Source organism: Coregonus lavaretus (genome assembly GCF_964263955.1).
Source record: "Coregonus lavaretus genome assembly, chromosome: 15".
NCBI lineage: Eukaryota > Metazoa > Chordata > Actinopteri > Salmoniformes > Salmonidae > Coregonus > Coregonus lavaretus.
In genome coordinates, this window is record NC_140002.1 from 31,455,327 (window position 1) to 31,473,184 (window position 17,858).

The following is a 17,858-nucleotide window of genomic DNA, read 5'->3' on the forward strand; positions in this document are numbered from 1 at the left end:
AACTCCAAACACCACTCCCTTGTTTATTATGGATAGTGAACTCTGGGAAAAGATGGCAGCTTCCTGTCTGTACCTGGGATTTACTTTTCACCAAGGACGGAATCAAAACAGTTGCATGTAGATATCTGCCCAATCGCATCAAAGACCTCTTAATTCATATATTTGAAAACTTTACCAAGATTTACCATGGAGAAGCGCGGGAGCATCGACAGTCTGGGCTCGAAGGAATCCTCGTCAAGGCAGCCCAGTGTAGATTCATTGTCCAGGTGGGGCTCGTTCAACTAGCTCCCTGTGTAGTCGATTGACGGGAGCTTTTATAGTTGTCTAACTACTTGCTATCTAAATGTGGCGAAAAATTATCGATAGTGAAGATATTTAATTATACTAGTGTAATTAAATGAAAGATGTTGATGTATCAGCTAAACCATACTGTGATTCGGGTTACAAAAGTCGCTATAGCAGGCAGCCCGAGAAGGTAAACAGTTTGCCCAAGAAAGCAGCCTTATTTTATACTACTAACGTTATCTAGTTAGCTAGACATAATGGCAGATTCCACAGTCATCTAGTTTGGGTACAAGTAGCCCAGGGGACTGAAAAACAGAGAGGGTCTGTAACATACAGAGTGGATCTATTCTCCAGTCCCCTGGGCTTGGTGCCAGCCATTTCGTTTCTGCTTTAGCAATTTTGGTATGGTATTATTTCATACTGCTCATTATGTATTCTGCCATTCTCTTGACAGTACCTCCACGTCTCGTTCTGACCGGTCCACTCACGCTGCCAAGACCCCCTATGCAATGTCTTCTGACAACGTGTCCACCTCAACAGAGTTCTCCCCAGAGCTACGGGTTGGTACATGGCTTTTCACCTACAACTTTACATAGATTTAGGTCTACTAAAGTAGCAATAGCATCTTAAACATGTCTGCGTTTAACCCTCTTGCTTTTCTCCTAATGATTTCAGGGCAGACCTAAAGCAGTTGCCAAGGTATAGTCTTCCATCCCTCTTCCCTCAAAGATTTGTGTTGGCGTTTAAGTAAAAATAATCAACTTGCTATGTGCTATTGGCTACTCTGTATGTTTTACCTATACATGGGATATTGTTTTATATACAGGTGCTCAGGGATTCAAACAAAGAAGAACCACAGTTACTACCAAAGGAAAGTGTGCAAGACATGGGTAGGTCATCTCCCCCACCCCCCAGCTATGGGTTATTTCGGGTTTAATGTAATGACCTGCTTAAACTTTTATTTTTATTTTCTAACAGCCAAAGATGTCACCTACATTTGTCCTTACATCGGTGCACTGAGGGGGACATTGACTGTCACCAACTACAGACTGTTCTTCAAATGCATGGACAGGGTATACTTTTTAGCTTTCGATCTGTCTCCATTCCACCCTTCAGGATGTCAAGTCAGTGTTATTATTATTTCCATTGTCTCCTAGGAACCAGCGTTTGTGCTGGACTTGCCCCTGGGGGTAGTGAGCCGTGTGGAGAAGATAGGAGGTGCCTCTAGCCGTGGTGAGGTCTCCTATGGGCTGGTCTGCAAGGTGAGCAGTGACCACCACAAAAATGTCTGGAACATCCCTTACCTGATGTTTGTACTATTATATAATATCTTTGTTGCTCTCAAAGAGAACAGGCATTTTTCTTATTTTTCTTATACTTACTTCGGACTCTAATCACTGCACTCTAGTGTACTTCTTCTTTCTCTGTGTGTAATTGACAGTGGTTACAGTGACTTGTCAATCTATCTCCTCAGGATATCCGTAATCTGCGGTTTGCACACAAGCAGATGGAGGACTCACTCAGGAAGTCAATTTTCGAGATCCTGATGAAATTTGCCTTTCCTGTTTCCAATGGTCTGGTGAGTGAGTCACTAGGTCTGCTGCCCATGGTCTGTTTCTGTGTGCTGTATGTAAAGGCCCAGGGCCAACTGACTGACTGTTTTTTCCCTCTGTCATCCACAGCCAACCTTTGCCTTTGAGTATGGGCAGGTCTATCCTGAAAATGGTTGGAAAGTGTATGATGCTCAAGCGGAATACAAAAGACAGGTATTTGAAAGATTCCGAAAATCTGGGCTTTAGGTATGAGTTGTTTGAAATGTCTTTATACTCGCGTGTGCGTGTGTGTGTGTGTGTGTGTGTGTGTGTGTGTGTGTGTGTGTGTGTGTATAGGGATTACCCAACGAGAGCTGGAGGATAACTAAAGTGAATGATCACTACGAGCTGTGTGACACTTACCCATCAACCCTGGTGGTGCCTGTCAACATCCCAGATGAGGAGCTGAAGAGAGTGGCTGCCTTCAGAGCCAAGGGCAGGATACCTGTGAGTTAACATTTACACTTCACACTGTCCCCACTCTTTAACTGTCTGTGGTACCTCTGTAGTAGTACGTTGATGTAGTGCCTGTGGTCTTGTGTTACTGTCCGTGCCAATGCCTCGGCTGTGTGCTGTGCAGGTGCTGTCGTGGATCCACCCAGAGAGCCAGGCCACAGTGACCCGCTGTAGTCAGCCCATGGTCGGGGTCAACGGCAAGCGCAGCAAAGACGATGAGAAGTACCTCCAGGCCATCATGGATGCCAACGCTCAGTCCCACAAGCTCTTCATCTTCGATGCCAGGCCTAGCGTCAATGCTGCCGCCAACAAGGTATGTAATTAGTAATAATAATCATGTTTTATTTTGAGTCAAAGTGAATTTCCCACACCCAATGCCTATACTGTTCAATGCTCAACCCATAGCGTTATTTTATTTGGATTTGATTTTGATCTCCTCTCACATTCTGTAATTATGAAAACTATTCAGTATTATTCAGAGTATATTCAATTCCAAGAGATGACTACATTCTCTGCGTTCTCCTCAGATGAAAGGGGGTGGCTATGAGAGTGAGGATGCATATCAGAATGCAGAGCTGGTGTTCTTGGATATCCACAACATCCACGTAATGAGAGAGTCACTGCGCAAACTGAAGGAGGTGGTCTATCCCAACATCGAGGAGTCCCATTGGCTCTCCAACCTCGAGTCCACTCATTGGCTGGAGCACATCAAGGTGAGGACAGAAGGGAGAGAAAAAAAATCATGGTTGAGATTATTTGTTGAACCTGTCTGTCTGTGCCCTGTGTAGCTGATCCTGGCTGGGGCGCTGCGTATTGCAGACAAGGTGGAGTCTGGGAAGACGTCAGTGGTAGTTCACTGCAGTGATGGATGGGACCGTACGGCCCAGCTCACCTCCCTGGCCATGATGATGCTGGACGGACACTACCGCACCATCCGCGGCTTCCAGGTGCTGCTGGAGAAAGAGTGGCTGAGCTTTGGCCACCGCTTCCAGCTGGTAAATAAGCCTTTACTCCCTCTCACTGTGTAGTGTTCCTTATACCAAGCCACAACACTTGGGACACATTCTCTTGATTATTCATTTACATTTTGGAAATGCTTTGGCCATTCTCATGTGGTAAGAGAAGTTGAAATGGTTTGAAACTCTGGGTGGCTTCCTAATTTCCTTACTCATTTCCTCATTTTCTATTCTACTGTATTTGAGTCAATGCCACTCCAACATTGCTCGTCCTAATATTTATATATTTCTTAATTCCATTATTTTACTTTTAGATTTGTGTGTATTGTTGTGAATTGTTAGATATAACTGCACTGTTGGAGCTAGGAACACAAGCATTTCGCTACACCCACAATAACATCTGCTAAATATGTGTATGTGACCAATAAAATTTGATTTGATTTGACATGGGTCAACCATCGTGCATGGCACAGCTTTACCCTTCCTGTTTCTTGTGTTTTGTTCAGCCATTACGGTCACTTGACTTCCTGTTCTTCTCCCTCTTCCCCCCTCTCCTTCCAGAGGATCGGTCATGGGGATAAGAACCACACAGACGCAGACCGCTCGCCTGTCTTCCTGCAGTTCATTGACTGTGTGTGGCAGATTACCCGACAGGTGAGTGACATCACTGGTTGGGGGTGTTGATGTGTAGTCGTGACCTGACCAGAAAAAATTCCAGGCCCTAGTAATAAGGTACACAAATTACACAGGGGATGTTTTACTTGATGTACATAATCCCTCTGGATTCTCCTGATTGTATATGGATTATAATTTAACTGTTGTTGTCTAGTTTCCTGCAGCCTTTGAGTTCAACGAGTACTTCCTGGTCACCATCCTGGACCACCTGTACAGCTGCCTGTTTGGGACATTCATGTGTAACAGTGAACAGCAAAGGGTGAAGGAGGTGAGAGTGCAGACTATATGTTAGGTTTAAACACCACTGGGATGGAGTGCAATTCAGAAAACCTGAAACTAAACTTGTTTATTTGACTGTCTCTCATGGATGACATTTCATACACGGTTGTTCAAACAGTGCTAATAGGAATATGCTAAGTGATATGTTTTATTTGCAAATGTTAAAACCAACATCTCATACATCTAATTGTTCTGCAGGAGCTGCCTAAGAAGACAGTTTCTCTGTGGGCCTACATCAACAGCCAGCTAGAGGAGTTCACCAACCCTCTGTATGTCAACTATTCTAACCATGTGCTGTTCCCAGTGGTCAGCATGCGCCACCTGGAGCTCTGGGTGGGCTACTACATCCGCTGGAATCCTCGCATGAGGCCACAGGTCTGGGCAAAATACCTCACTTTCATAGTAGGAATAATAATGGTGATAGTAGTAATATTTATGCTATCTTGTATAATTGTCTCCCTGAATGAAATCGGGGAGGGGTCTATGGATCTCTCTCTGTCCGTTAGTATGTTAGTCACACTCGATATCTCAGACAGCACTGGCCCGATTTCGACCAAAGTTGGGTTAATGATGCGTATTGCCATAAAGAACCGGCATTTACAAAATTACACTGATTGGCCCAAGGTGGGAGCTATAGTAATTAACAAAAATGTGTTACTCACACACAATATCTCAATTGGCCTGGGGGGGCTGCATCATTTGTGGGGGATAATAATAATAATAATAATATGCCATTTAGCAGACGCTTTTATCCAAAGCGACTTACAGTCATGCATGCATACATTTTTGTGTATGGGTGGTCCCGGGGCTCGAACCCACTACCTTGGCGTTTCAAGCGCCGTGCTCTACCAGTTGAGCTACAGAGGACCACGTGGATGACATGGTTACTGTTGCCTTGTTATTATGAGTATAAATGGCAGTTCATATGCTTGTTATAGCATAGTTATGTTCTAGTGTTGACCACTATTGTTTGTGTACCTTATTCCCAGGAGCCTGTTCACCAGCGCTACAAGGAGCTGCTGGCGAAGCGGGCGGAGCTTCAGAAGAGGGTGGAGAAGCTGCAGAGAGATGTGACCAATCGCTCTGCCTCCTCTGAGAGGGCGGGCTCGCCCACCCGCTCCATCACTCCTGTTCAGACCTTTGTTTGACAAACGTAGTTTGACAGGCGGGTTATAGAGTAAGGCTGAGGACTGAGGCCCCACAACGATAAGGTGCCATGCCCACAACCAGTAGACAGCACTGCAGGGGACTTGCTGCGTCACACACTCCTGCTTGGCATGACACATTCCTGTAGGAAGAAAAGCAACCACCAAGTGTCTGTAGAAACCATGTATTGGCCTTTGGCTGTTCCACCTCACTGCTATTCCAACAGCTGAGGTTGTACAGGGTCAGAACCATAGAAATAGAATAAGAATTTTAATTTATATGTCTATGTCTATGGTCAGAACCCTATGTTGCTGATGCACCAAACAGAGCTGCCTCTGTTTCAGACCACCCATAGACAATAACAGAGGCCTCTAGTGGCCAAAAGGCCGTTTTAGCATGGGCAGCACCATTAAAGGCTTCCACCATGCTTCCAGCATTTTAAAGTAATCAAAGTAGTCAACAGGGTGGGGATTCCTATGGGTTGTAGCCTCAATGGCGCTGCCCATGCTGTCACAGACGCTATAATGGCACAGATATAAAGATGAGTCCTCTATCTATCTCTATGAGACCACCTCACTACAGCCATACTATACTTCGCAGACCTCTGCTACTGGATCAAGAGTACTGTAACATATAATGATCATCAAATAAGCCCTCACAAGTATGCTATAGCATATCAGCTGAACTACATCCAGTATTAATGCATTCGTTTATTCTAAAGTAATAAGTACACTAAATGATTAATAGGATAAAACAAGTAGCTAACACACTAAAAGTAAATGCTCAATTAATTTCTCCATTGTGAAAGCGAGGTGGAGAATTGTTTAAAAAAAGCTATGATATTTAAGCAATTTTATGTTATGTCTACTTGACATATTCCAAATAGGTTTTGACATCAGAAATGTCTCTGCAAATGGTTTTGAAGCTGAGAAAATAGTTACTGAATGGACACATATTTTGACCAAATAGGTATGAATGTGGGTGTATAGTTATGTATGACATTCCATCTGATCAGTATGTTGATGTTTTTTAAGCTGTTGAATTATTTTTACTAGCAAGTTAACTACATACTATTTCCATTCCCTTAGCCTAGGTTGTGTGTACAGTTTATACCATAGACTTTTAGGCTTATACTGAGCTCTGAGTCTCAGTTCTAATTAGGTGATAACTTGAGGGCTTTGGTGATGATGGTGATGATGTCTACATCACGTTGCAGACTGTTTACTCAGAAAATCAGATCAGCAAAATTGACAATGTGCATGATATGGTTTAGTTGAAAGGTCATACCCACAGGTTGTTAATAAATGCTGCATATGTATAGAATAACTCATTCTACAGAAACTAGAATCTGAATGCCACAGATGGCACTAACCATTCCTCCACGTAAGATGTTAAGACTCGCCAACAACATGCCTCTCACAGGCACAGTGATGTAGAGCTTTGCACTGTTGTTTAACAACAGGGTTTTGTCTTTGAACAGTGATCTGATAACGAACCAGAGGAAAAGTAGTGTGGCTCATTCCCCACTAGTGCAATGATGAAGTGGCCTTTTTCAATGTCTCGCAAGGGCACATCCTTAATCAATATAAATCAGTAACTGTTTAACTAATATTTATGTGTGTTAGTAGAATAGCATGAGAATGTTATGGTCAATTTAATTGCAAGCCATTAATTAGAGCAAGGTGACTACCATGGACTGTAACCCGTCTGTCAACAATACATGTTTGACCGTGATATTTTGATAAATAATTTGTTTTTGTTTAAATGGTAATTTGCAAAATAGGAAATAAAAGAAAACGATTTATTGTCCTATATTATGATCACCAATAGATTGTTAGTAGGTAGGTAGGTAGATACAGTAGATAGAACATGACAAAGTACTTTATATTGCCTGTGAACCACAGCATATGGCTCAGTACGTCAGCAGTTTATCCAGCCTGGATTTACTTTGCTCTTTGATCCGGGATTGGCACCGGTTGCTGTTGACTTAATTTAATAATAAATAAAAGACCACAACAAATTAAATGTGTGTTGTGAACTCAATCTTCATCAGAATTCATAGTACCATTGCATTGCCTGTTATTTTCAGAATGACAGTGACAATTAACAAAATGGTATGAATAGATTATATTTTATCCCCAGACACCTGACAGTGCCATTTAATTACATTTAGCTACCTTTTATAATTAAAAGATCTAACAGTAACACTGCACATATACATTCTAGTTACTTTGTTTCCATATTCCTCTTATCACAGTAATACAAATTGAGGCAGCTAAGTGGAACTTAATCGCTGTGTTGTTTTGCTCTGTGATTGGCTCCTGTGTTTCAAAATACAAAGTCCCGCGCACTGATAATGCGTCATGATTGGCTTCTCTTTCTTCTGTAGTTGACCGTATCCGGTCTGAGTGACGATGCTGCGGATACAAAAAAGAGAAAGGGAAAATAGGAATAGCTAGCTAAGAACAGCGAAAAACGATTTACTCTTGTTTAGAAGTTTTGCGGATGCTAAATCAGTATTTTTGATTACCTATGTCAAGTAACTTATGTTAGCTAGCCAATAGAGAGAGATATTTGAGAATATTTAGCATTATCCTAGCTGGCTTAGCTAGCAACGTTAGCTACCAAGGTGGAAATTGTTTGACAGCACATTGTCTGGGTGACTAGCTATTTCGCTCTTTTTGTTTTTATCTTTGACTTTTTATTAATCTTGGTGATAATGGCAACATCGGCACTGTACGCGTGTACGAAGTGTAACCAGCGGTATCCGTTCGAAGAACTGTCGCAGGGACAGCAACTGTGCAAGGTTTGGACTGGAAGTGTGTGGGTGCTAGCTACCTGCTAGCTAGTTAACTAGCACCATATCTTGCAATATGAATAGATTAGCTAGCAACTGCTACAGGCGTATATGTTTCACGCGTGTTTCGACTGCTCCCTAGATGTGTAATTATAAGGTCTCTGGCCACATTAAGCACTTATCGCAAGCGATGATTGCTTTGATGCTAGATTATGTAACAACTAACTATTATCCTTGTAACCTGTCTGGGACGCAAATGGCAACCTTGTTAGATAATGTCACGCAGGACGATACAATGTATTCGCGAAATTTTTTTTCTACCCATGGAGTGTCTGCTGGGTGTAGCAGACAAAATAACGTCAGATAAACATTTGTTAGCTAGCAAGATCTTTTCACATTACGTCTCCCATGACCTGTTAATTTAGCATTTGTTTACACTTCATGCGCCTTACAAATAAGTATATTTTATCATCAATGTAGCCACAGCGTCGGTGTCTTTAACCTACCGGCAGCTACAAAATGTAATTCCAGGGGGCTCAGTGTACCATCCCTCTTCGGCCAGTAGTGTAGGCTATGTTCCACATAAATTGTAAATGCAATGGGCAAAAATCGAGTTATAATTCCAGTGGCAAATGGTAACATTTTAATACATTTTGCTATTCATGCTGGTGCGTTGGAAATACATATTTCACATTGCCATAATAAGCACACCACCACACATACTGGGCAGAAGGCTTGAAAACCTGTGTCTGAATATAAGGTGCCTTTGTAAGCACACTATTCCATGAATGGTTAATAATTGTTTTAAAAAATGCATAACGCAATACAAAGCGTTAAGTGAATTCTTAAAATGTTATGGCCTACATTTGTATATTTTTGTATTTATTTTTAAGCAATTGGCCTTGAAAGGGCTGAATAAACTCTCCAACAGATGAATCCCTCAAATGCTTTGTTTCTTGTGTCAACAGGAGTGTCGCATCGCTCATCCCATCGTCAAGTGTACATACTGCAGATCAGAGTTTCAGCAGGAGAGGCGAGTTCTGCTCCACCACCTTTACTGTACATGGTATTATTATTCCAAAGGTATCACCATGTAATATAGTGATAACATTGGTTCCAGGATGTTGATGCGATTTCTTTTTCACATTCTCTATTCCAGCAAAACAAACACCATTTGCAAGAAGTGTGCCCAGAATGTAAAGCAGTTTGGGACGGTAAGTTTTGACTTGAATTGAAGCATCTGTTATAATTGTACAGTATGTGTTGACTCAGTTAAGGTGATGTTTGCCAAATCTTCTGTTGTTTCCCACGCAGCCTAAACCCTGCCAGTACTGTAACATCATTGCTGCTTTCATCGGGACAAAGTGTCAGCGTTGCACTAACTCGGAGAAGAAGTATGGCCCTCCACAGACCTGCGAGCAGTGCAAACAACAGTGCGCATTTGACCGCAAGGAGGAGGGCAGGAGAAAGGTAGGCACAGACACCTGCTGCATTGATACCCTAACACACATTGTCCAACACTCATTGGGTCGCGTATTCACCATTTTCCACTGTCCTGTGTGTGTTGTCAGGTGGATGGGAAGCTGCTGTGCTGGCTATGCACTCTGTCCTACCGCCGTGTGCTGCAGAAGACCAAGGAGCAAAGGAAAGGCTTCAGCTCCTCCCACTCCAACACCTCCTCGCTCAATGAGAAGGACCACCACTCCAGACAGCATCATCAACACCACCAGCAGCACAGACACAGCAGCTCACATAAGTAGGCCATGGTGCCACAACCCTGTCCTCTATATGTTAGGCCATTACATCCTCTGTGATGCGGGTCTTCCGCAGGTCTCTACTCTGTCACAATACTGTATATGTATTGTGCTGAACGGGCACTTTTTGGAAGGATGTAGTGGTCTCTGAGTAATGATGCATGTGTCAGATATGGGAAGGAACATGGTGGAAGGGAAAAATCTCTGATGACTTGGTGTTTTTTTTGTTTGTCTTTTTGTAGACTCAGTGGGAGCCTAAGTCCAGAACAGGAGCAGGGACTGTGGAAGCAGAGGTGAGACATACCTTCCCCCCTCTCTCTCTGAATCACATTCCCCAGTCTTTATTGACTGTTATGACAAGGCTATTTGCCTAGTAATGCAACTTAGTTGAACTATGGCATACTCTGGGATACTTTACAGGTCTGATGGAGAGCCTCCGTGGCTAAAGTTGTGTGTTGGTTCTCCCCTCAGCCATAAATCGTCTTCGATCCAGAAGGAGACCCCAAAGAAGAAGCCAAAACTGGAGGTGAAGCCATCCAACGGGGACAGGTACGAGAGGAGTTTCAATCACATGTAAGGAGTTACAAACCGGTTCTAACTTTTGAAGTAAACAGGGCAAACATCCAGTAGGTTCCTACTGACACTTTTTTGGCCTTCATGGTTCTAACACATCTCTGTGATAGTTGCCATCAAGGTGTTGTTGGAGCAGGTAATGGCACAAAGTGGGTCAGTGTGGAAAAATATCTGAGTCCAGGTACTTTCCTTTTTCTGACAATCTAACTTTTCTTCCCTTCTCTCTCTCTCCTCTCTCCCATCAGTAGTTCCATCACCCAATCTATGGATTCTGGAGGAACGGACAACTTCATTCTGATCAGCCAGCTGAAAGAGGAAGTGATGTCATTAAAGAGAATGCTTCAGCAGAGGGATCAGACAATACTGGAGAAGGACCGAAAGGTACACACTTAATTGTATCTTCACAGTAATACATGCCCCTAAACAACCACTGCTGAGATGGGCCGCCCCCAGGTGGTAAGGGTAGGCAACAACACATCTGTCGCGCTGATCCTCAAGCTTAGTCCCCTCCTGTACTCCCTGTTCACCCACGACTGCGTGGCCAGGCACGACTCCAACACCATCATTAAGTTTGTTGACGACACAACGGTGGTAGGCCTGATCACCGACGACAATGAGACAGCCTATAGGGAGGAGGTCAGAGACCTGGAAGTGTGGTGCCAGGACAACAACCTCTCCCTCAACGTGAGCAAGACAAAGGAGCCGATCGTGGACTACAGTAAAAGGAGGGCCGAACTGGCTCCCATTCACATCAACAGGGCTGTAGTGGAGCGGGTTGAGAGCTTCAAGTTCCTTGGTGTCCACATCACCAACAAACTATCATGGTCCAAACACACCAAGACAGTCGTGAAGAGGGCACGACAACGCCTATTCCCCCTCAGGAGACTGAAAAGATTTGTTATGGGTCCCCAGATTCTCCAAAAGTTCTACAGCTGCACCATCGAAAGCATCCTGATCGGTAGCATCACTGGTTGGTATGGCAACTCGGCATCCGACTGTAAGGCGCTACAAGCTTCCTGCCATCCAGGACCTCTATACTAGGCGGTGTCAGAGGAAGGCCCAAATAATTATCTGACTCCAGCCACCCAAGTCATAGACTGTTCTCTCTGTTACCGCACAGCAAGCGGTACCGGAGTGCCAAGTCTAGGTCCAAAAGGCTCCTTAACAGCTTCTACCCCCAAGCCATAAGACTGCTGAACAATTAATCAAATGGCCACCTGGAAAATGTGCATTGTTTTTACACTGCTGCTGCTCGCTGTTTATTATCTATGCATAGTCACTTTACCCCTACCTACATGTGACTTTTGGTCATGTTGTATTCACCAGATCGTCTCCCTCTTTGTTTTGTACTTCCAGCTCACAGAAATCAAAGCAGACTTCCAGTACCAGGAATCCAACATGAGGGTTAAGATGAACAACATGGAGAAGGCACACAAAGAGGCCATGGAACAGCAACAGGTAGAGTAAAAACCACCATACACACATAAAAAAAACTGACATCGTGTGGGCCGCTAGCTAGATTTCCATCCAATTGGCAACACATTTTCATGCAAATATTCTAAAATCTGCATAAAAATAATACACACATTTTTCCACCAAATGTGTTTCCATCAAATTGACTCGTTGGTCATAAAAGGCTGTGCGTGATGACATGGTGCATATAGAATACCTTTTGCAGTTAAGTTCCCATGTACCGAATAAAAAAAATCCAAGTTAAATGGGTTTCCATCTATTTATTTTTTAAACTCTGATGGTTTTCTCTCAAAACATTTTGTGTTATATAGCGAGTGTGCCCATTCTGGTATTGGCATGTGCGCTCTAGCCAACAGCTGGCAGATACAGTGTGGGTATAGCCTACATGATTTTTGGACGAAAGAGCGAGATTATTTTTATTTGTCAAAGAATAAGACCCTTGACTTTTATTGGAAAGGAGCATCAAGCTCATCACCTTGCACCACCCTGTGAAGTTCATCATAGCTTATTTCATCTAGCCTAATAAACTGCATACTTTCCCGAGTCATCGCGTGACTCCAAGTATACTTTGAAATGATGGTTATTGTATCAATATTTGTGCATAAAAGCGTTTCCACTGACATTTCTTGCATAATTAATTTTACTGACACAAAAAGGTCCCACCTTGTCTAGCGAATTTCGTTTTGTAGCCATTTGGAAAGTTTCCGGACTAATTGTTTCCATCATGCCTGTCATATAAAAATAAAACAATCTGACATGTTCGTTACTCCCATAAAAAGGTTGGATGGAAACCTGGTTATTAAGTTCCAGCCCAATATGTTGACATGGACCCTCTCAAGCACATAGGATTAAAACAACTTTCCTAACAAGTTAGAGGCACAGTAGGATGTACAATGCCTTCAGATAGTATTCATACCCCTTGACTTATTCCACATTTTGATGTTACAGCCTGAATTCAAAATGGATTAAATAGATTTGTTCTTCTCATCCATCTACACACAATACCCCATAATGACAAAGTGAAAACATGTTTGCAAATGTATTTAAAATGAAATACATAAATCTAATTTACATAAGTATATCCCTGAGTCAATACTTTGTAGAAGCACCGTTGGCAGTGATTACAGCTGTGAGTCTTACTGGGTAAGTCTCTAAGAGCGTTCCACATCTGGATTGTGCAACATTTGCCCATTTTTATTATTTTCAGAATTCTTCAAGCTCAGTTAAATTGGTTGTTGATCATTGCTAGACAACCATTGTCAGTTCTTGCCATAGATTTAAGCAGATTTAAGTCAACACTGTTACTCGGCCACTCACTGTCTTCTTGGTAAGCAACTCCAGTGTAGATTTGGCCTTGTGTTTCAGGCTATTGTCCTGCTGACAGGTGAATTAATCTCCCAGTGTCTGGTGGAAAGCAGACTGAACCAGGTTTTCCTCTAGGATTTTGCCTGCGCTTAGCTCCATTCTGTTTTTTTTCTTCCTGAAACTCCCCAGTCCTTAACGATTACAAGCATACCAATAACATGATGCAGCCACCACTATGCTTGAAAATATGGAGAGTGGTACTCAGTAATGTGTTGTATTGGATTTGTCCCAAACATAACACTTTGTATTCAGGACAAAAACTGAATTGCTTTGCCACATTTTGTTTGCAGTATTACTTTAGTGCCGTGTTGTAAAAACAAACATGCATGTTTTGGAATATTTTTATTCTGCACAGGCTTCCTCCTTTTCACACTGTCAATTAAGTTAGTATTGTGGAGTAATAACTACACATTTTTTAATTTTTTTTAATTTAACCTTTATTTGACTAGGCAAGTCAGTTAAGAACCAATGACGGCCAAAGCCGGACGACGCTGGGCCAATTGTGCGCTGCCCTATGGGACTCCCAATCACGGCCAGTTGTGATACAGCCTGGAATCGAACCAGGGGCACTGAGATGCAGTGCCTTAGACCACTGCGCCACTCGGGAGCCCCAACAATGTTTTCTCCTATCACAGCCATTAAACTCTGTAACTGTCATGGTGAAATCCCTGAACGGTTTAATTTCTCTCCGCAACGGAGTTAGGAAGGACGTCTATCTTTCTAGTGACTTAGTGTATTGATACACCATGCCCCAGCATGCATTTGTAGTCTACTTGTGTGCTGCTATAGCCCCTTGCTTTAGCTACTGTCATGGAGTTTGCTAAATATTTTCATAAAGAAACTGATAAAACACACAGGTGCTAAATCAAGGTGACTTACAAAGATGAGGAGCAAGAAGGGGACTGTGGTGATGTAGTGTCCACAACTAAAGAATCATTGTGGAATCTGAAAAGACACGTATCCTGAAAGCATGATGGTATACTTACTATGTACACATGCTAAAAGAAAGGAACGAGGTGGGTAGATAACTGTGTCATTGTAGCAAAGTATTTATAAACAAAAAATCAGATCTCTTAAACATTTCATTCATTTTCGTTCTATTATCAATACAATAGGCCATAATTTATTTTGGCCCAATAGGCCTGGCATATTCCCACGTTCAAGGAGCTTTCCGTTTTGATTGGGTTATTTTGCCTGAACATTTAGGCCTACCTATAGAAAAATAAGAAAACAACTCTGCATCTCTGCCCAGCCTGGCAAGAGTGGCCAAAAGGGTGTTTAGCATCCTCAGTGGCTCTGGAAGTGTGGAGAGGATATTCTCTGCTGCTGGCGGGCTCTCCAGACACCATCGCATGAGCCTGAAGCCACAGATTGGCCAAACTCGTGTTTCTAAAAATGAATTTAAAGGCACTAATAATTTGTATTTCATTCTAAGTCACAGCCTATATGCACAATTTATAGACTATAATGATTTAAAACAACAAAATGTTTGTCCCACCAGCCTATTATGTCCTACTCGCAAATGCTTCACAATGTATTTCTTTGTAGGCTATAGCCTTGAAATAATTGAAATAATATAGCTTTAAATAATTCATTTGTGTTCCTTCTTAGGCTCCCTGTCTGGCTCCTGACCTATTTAGTGTTTATATTATGTTTAATACGGCATGTAGCCTATTTGAAATGATGAGCGCTTCTTACATTCACCTTTTCATGTTTATTCAAATACTTTTCATTCAAATCCATATGGTTTGGTTTCAATGCTTACAAACCAATTGGTAGGTCCAGGTAGTATCAAAAATAGATGGGTGTTGGTTAAATTATAATTTTAATGAACGGAGTGAATTTGGAGAGGCGTGTTTTTTTAAATTTATTTTTGTGAGCGCGGAGCGGTTATTTAGCGGAGTGGTAGGGAATGACGTGGAGCACCGGAGCGGTGCTCATTTCCAACCGCTCACATTCTCTGGTGGGATACAGAGATGAGGTAGTCATTTAAAAATCATGTGAAACACTTATTGCACATAGTGAGTCCGTGCAACTTATGTGAATTTTTAAGCACATTTTTACGCCTGAACTTATTTAGGCTTGCCATAACAAAGGGGTTGAATGCTTTTGGACTAAAGGCTTTTCATTTTTAATTTGCACAAACAAAATCTCACTTTAATCCCTTTTTAAATTCAGGCTGTAACACAACAAAAATGTGGGAAAAGTCAAGGGGTGTGAATACTTTGAAGGCACTGTAATCAAACGCTCCTAGCTTGTGGTAAAGGCTTTCATTAAACACAGATGGTCACATACTCACTTATTTTCTTTTACTACAGGCCAAAAACCGGGAGCTGCTGAAACAAGTGGCCGCCCTCTCAAAGGGCAAGAAATTTGACAGGACAGGGAGTTCACTGCTGTTACCGTAACGACAAGCCCACCCAACCACGGCTCAGAGTGGCTTCATTGTTTTAACGCTGTGAAAGCCTGATGCCATTCTACCTTTCCCTCCCTCCTTCCTGTGTTTTCTCAATCGTTTTGATCCTTTTCAGTTATGTTCTTTGTTGGAAAACTGGTGACCATGCTGTATATGGAAATCCTCTTTCATGTTGACGTGACAATAAGGACGCATCCTCCAAATTTCAACATGTTTTAACCCTGAGTTTTAATCTGCCATGTGATGTGACTGTGGAGGGAGGAGAGGAGAGAGCCTCGTTAACACTGCCCGGGTCCAACAGCATGTTTTGCGCAAGGTGGATACAATTCTGTCAACATCACAGATCCCACTTGATTTTTACGGATGTCATGCAATTTTATTTATTCAATTACATTTTGTAGCTTTTGTTTTTTCTCACCACATACTCAGAGCATTTCCCAGGTTTGGGAGATTTTTTTTCTTCAACAGCAACTTTCTCGTAACATATTAATTATATTTTTCTAAATGGACGTAATTATGGAAGAGGAACTCTCCTCCTTATTGGAGACCCTTCTCAACTTACTATGTATGCAAATGTCAACAGGGTGACTGACAACAGCATTGCTGCCCAGCAGCAGAGACCTCCCTCGACGTTCAAGTCCAAAAACGATGAACTCTACGAGAGATATTTTTAAACTTTGTTTTGTAGAGACACCTCCCAGCTGCCCTCTTTCTCACTGTGTGACAGCGGTAGTGCTTTGCTGTTTTTCTGTAGTGGAACGATTTGCATGACTTACTGCCATATACAGGTTGGCATTGTGGTCTCCTGTACTGTAATGTAGAGGTTCTCAAATTGGGGTCCACGGGCCCCTGGGGGAGATACTGCAGGAGGTCTGCAGCCAGATCAACAAAAAAATGTTTTTACATTTAAAAAATGTAATATTACTAACTACAGATTCCATTTTGATCCATGGATTAAGTTTAGAGGGTGTAGTATTATTAATCTACAATTTATGTTCTTAACTCTTGGGAACTTTGCCCCCCCCCCCCCCCCCAAGGAAATGCAGAACATAAATGCACTGTAATTAAAGCTTTAAAACTGCGAAGTTGTATCTCTGCCTCATGGCAAAATGTGTAGAATTGCAGGGTATTAGCTTGTATGCAACTTTTTCTCACTTGAGTTGTGTTCTGGTTAAGAGGGGGTCCTTGATGAATTTGCAATGACAAAAGGAGGCCCCTGCCCCAAACAGTTGAGAACCCCTGCTGTAATGTACTTTTCCCATTATTTTTATTATTTTTTTAACATGTAAAGGTATTACAGGGGTCAGCCTATGTATTTAAAATGTGTAACTTGTATCGGTTTTAGTGAGTATGTGTAAGGCTGGTTAATTATATAAATACATCTGTAGAATACGCTTTATAAAGGAACACACCTTTCACTTTACAGCTCTGGACCAAACTGAGCTGGTTTCATACTGTGGCGTACTGATCACTTTTGTACTTTTTTCCGAACCCAATGTTTTAAAAATATTAAATCTGGTTAAACATACGTTGTTTTTTATTCTGCGACCATTATCTCAAGGAGTGGCTCGCTACTATTGGCCCTGTAGCATTCCTTTATAATAATGTCAGACCCACACATACACCATTTTTTGCCTGAACTTTTTCCTCTTCCACCAGAGTTGGGGTTTGTGTCAAGGGCTATTCCATGGTTGACCACTAGGGAGCACTCGTTTATTTGCATTAATCTGTAAAATCTGACATGCTGTCTCAAAGGGCTTGTTTGAGTGGTAAGGCTGAAGCATCTGACGAAAGTCTGGGGAGGTGCAGCTGCGACAGCCAAACAGTCTGGGGAGGTGCAGCTGCGACAGCCGAACAGTCTGGGGAGGTGCAGCTGCGACAGCCGAACGGTCTGGGGAGGTGCAGCTGCGACAGCCGAACAGTCTGGGGAGGTGCAGCTGCGACAGCCGAACGGTCTGGGGAGGTGCAGCTGCGACAGCCGAACGGTCTGGGGAGGTGCAGCTGCGACAGCCGAACGGTCTGGGGAGGTGCAGCTGCGACAGCCGAACGGTCTGGGGAGGTGCAGCTGCGACAGCCGAACAGTCTGGGGAG

General features: G+C 42.6%; 2 protein-coding genes across 4 annotated transcripts; both read left to right on the forward strand.

Annotated features, from left to right (window-relative positions):
* The first annotated feature begins 31 nt into the window (after positions 1–31).
* Positions 32–7,414, forward strand: LOC311142085 (phosphatidylinositol-3,5-bisphosphate 3-phosphatase MTMR2). The gene is made up of 16 exons (XM_084177666.1): positions 32–266; positions 740–845; positions 961–984; positions 1,112–1,175; positions 1,264–1,358; positions 1,443–1,547; positions 1,760–1,864; positions 1,968–2,051; positions 2,175–2,324; positions 2,458–2,646; positions 2,861–3,046; positions 3,122–3,328; positions 3,851–3,943; positions 4,119–4,232; positions 4,442–4,618; positions 5,233–7,414. Exons 1-16 carry the CDS (start codon positions 187–189, stop codon positions 5,389–5,391), a joined length of 1,938 nt encoding a protein of 645 aa, XP_084033792.1. The 5' UTR covers positions 32–186; the 3' UTR covers positions 5,392–7,414.
* Positions 7,415–7,784: 370 nt separating this feature from the next.
* On the forward strand, positions 7,785–17,295 carry LOC311142096 (protein FAM76B-like). Of its 3 annotated transcripts, none has more exons than XM_084177681.1 (10): positions 7,785–8,195; positions 9,155–9,219; positions 9,346–9,400; positions 9,501–9,656; positions 9,758–9,942; positions 10,183–10,233; positions 10,412–10,489; positions 10,759–10,894; positions 11,870–11,971; positions 15,670–17,295. In XM_084177681.1, the coding sequence occupies exons 1-10, from the start codon at positions 8,109–8,111 to the stop codon at positions 15,757–15,759; spliced, it is 1,005 nt and encodes a 334-aa protein (XP_084033807.1). In that variant the 5' UTR covers positions 7,785–8,108; the 3' UTR covers positions 15,760–17,295. The 3 variants fall into 3 exon arrangements, with proteins under 3 accessions (XP_084033807.1, XP_084033806.1, XP_084033805.1); XM_084177680.1 differs by having other exon boundaries at positions 7,811–8,195; positions 10,412–10,513; XM_084177679.1 differs by having other exon boundaries at positions 7,812–8,195; positions 10,361–10,513.
* Positions 17,296–17,858: the final 563 nt, after the last annotated feature.

What these genes read in the sequence shown, in the direction of transcription:
- LOC311142096 (XM_084177679.1), top strand. Translation starts at nt 8,109, where the DNA reads ATGGCAACATCGGCACTGTACGCGTGTACGAAGTGTAACCAGCGGTAT. An exon ending in AGGGACAGCAACTGTGCAAG is followed by an intron (nt 8,196 to 9,154) that starts GTTTGGACTGGA and finishes TTGTGTCAACAG; the next exon opens with GAGTGTCGCATCGCTCATCC. An exon ending in GAGAGGAGTTTCAATCACAT is followed by an intron (nt 10,514 to 10,758) that starts GTAAGGAGTTAC and finishes CTCTCCCATCAG; the next exon opens with TAGTTCCATCACCCAATCTA.
- LOC311142085 (XM_084177666.1), top strand. Translation starts at nt 187, where the DNA reads ATGGAGAAGCGCGGGAGCATCGACAGTCTGGGCTCGAAGGAATCCTCG. An exon ending in GGAAAGTGTGCAAGACATGG is followed by an intron (nt 1,176 to 1,263) that starts GTAGGTCATCTC and finishes ATTTTCTAACAG; the next exon opens with CCAAAGATGTCACCTACATT. An exon ending in ATTGGCTGGAGCACATCAAG is followed by an intron (nt 3,047 to 3,121) that starts GTGAGGACAGAA and finishes TGCCCTGTGTAG; the next exon opens with CTGATCCTGGCTGGGGCGCT.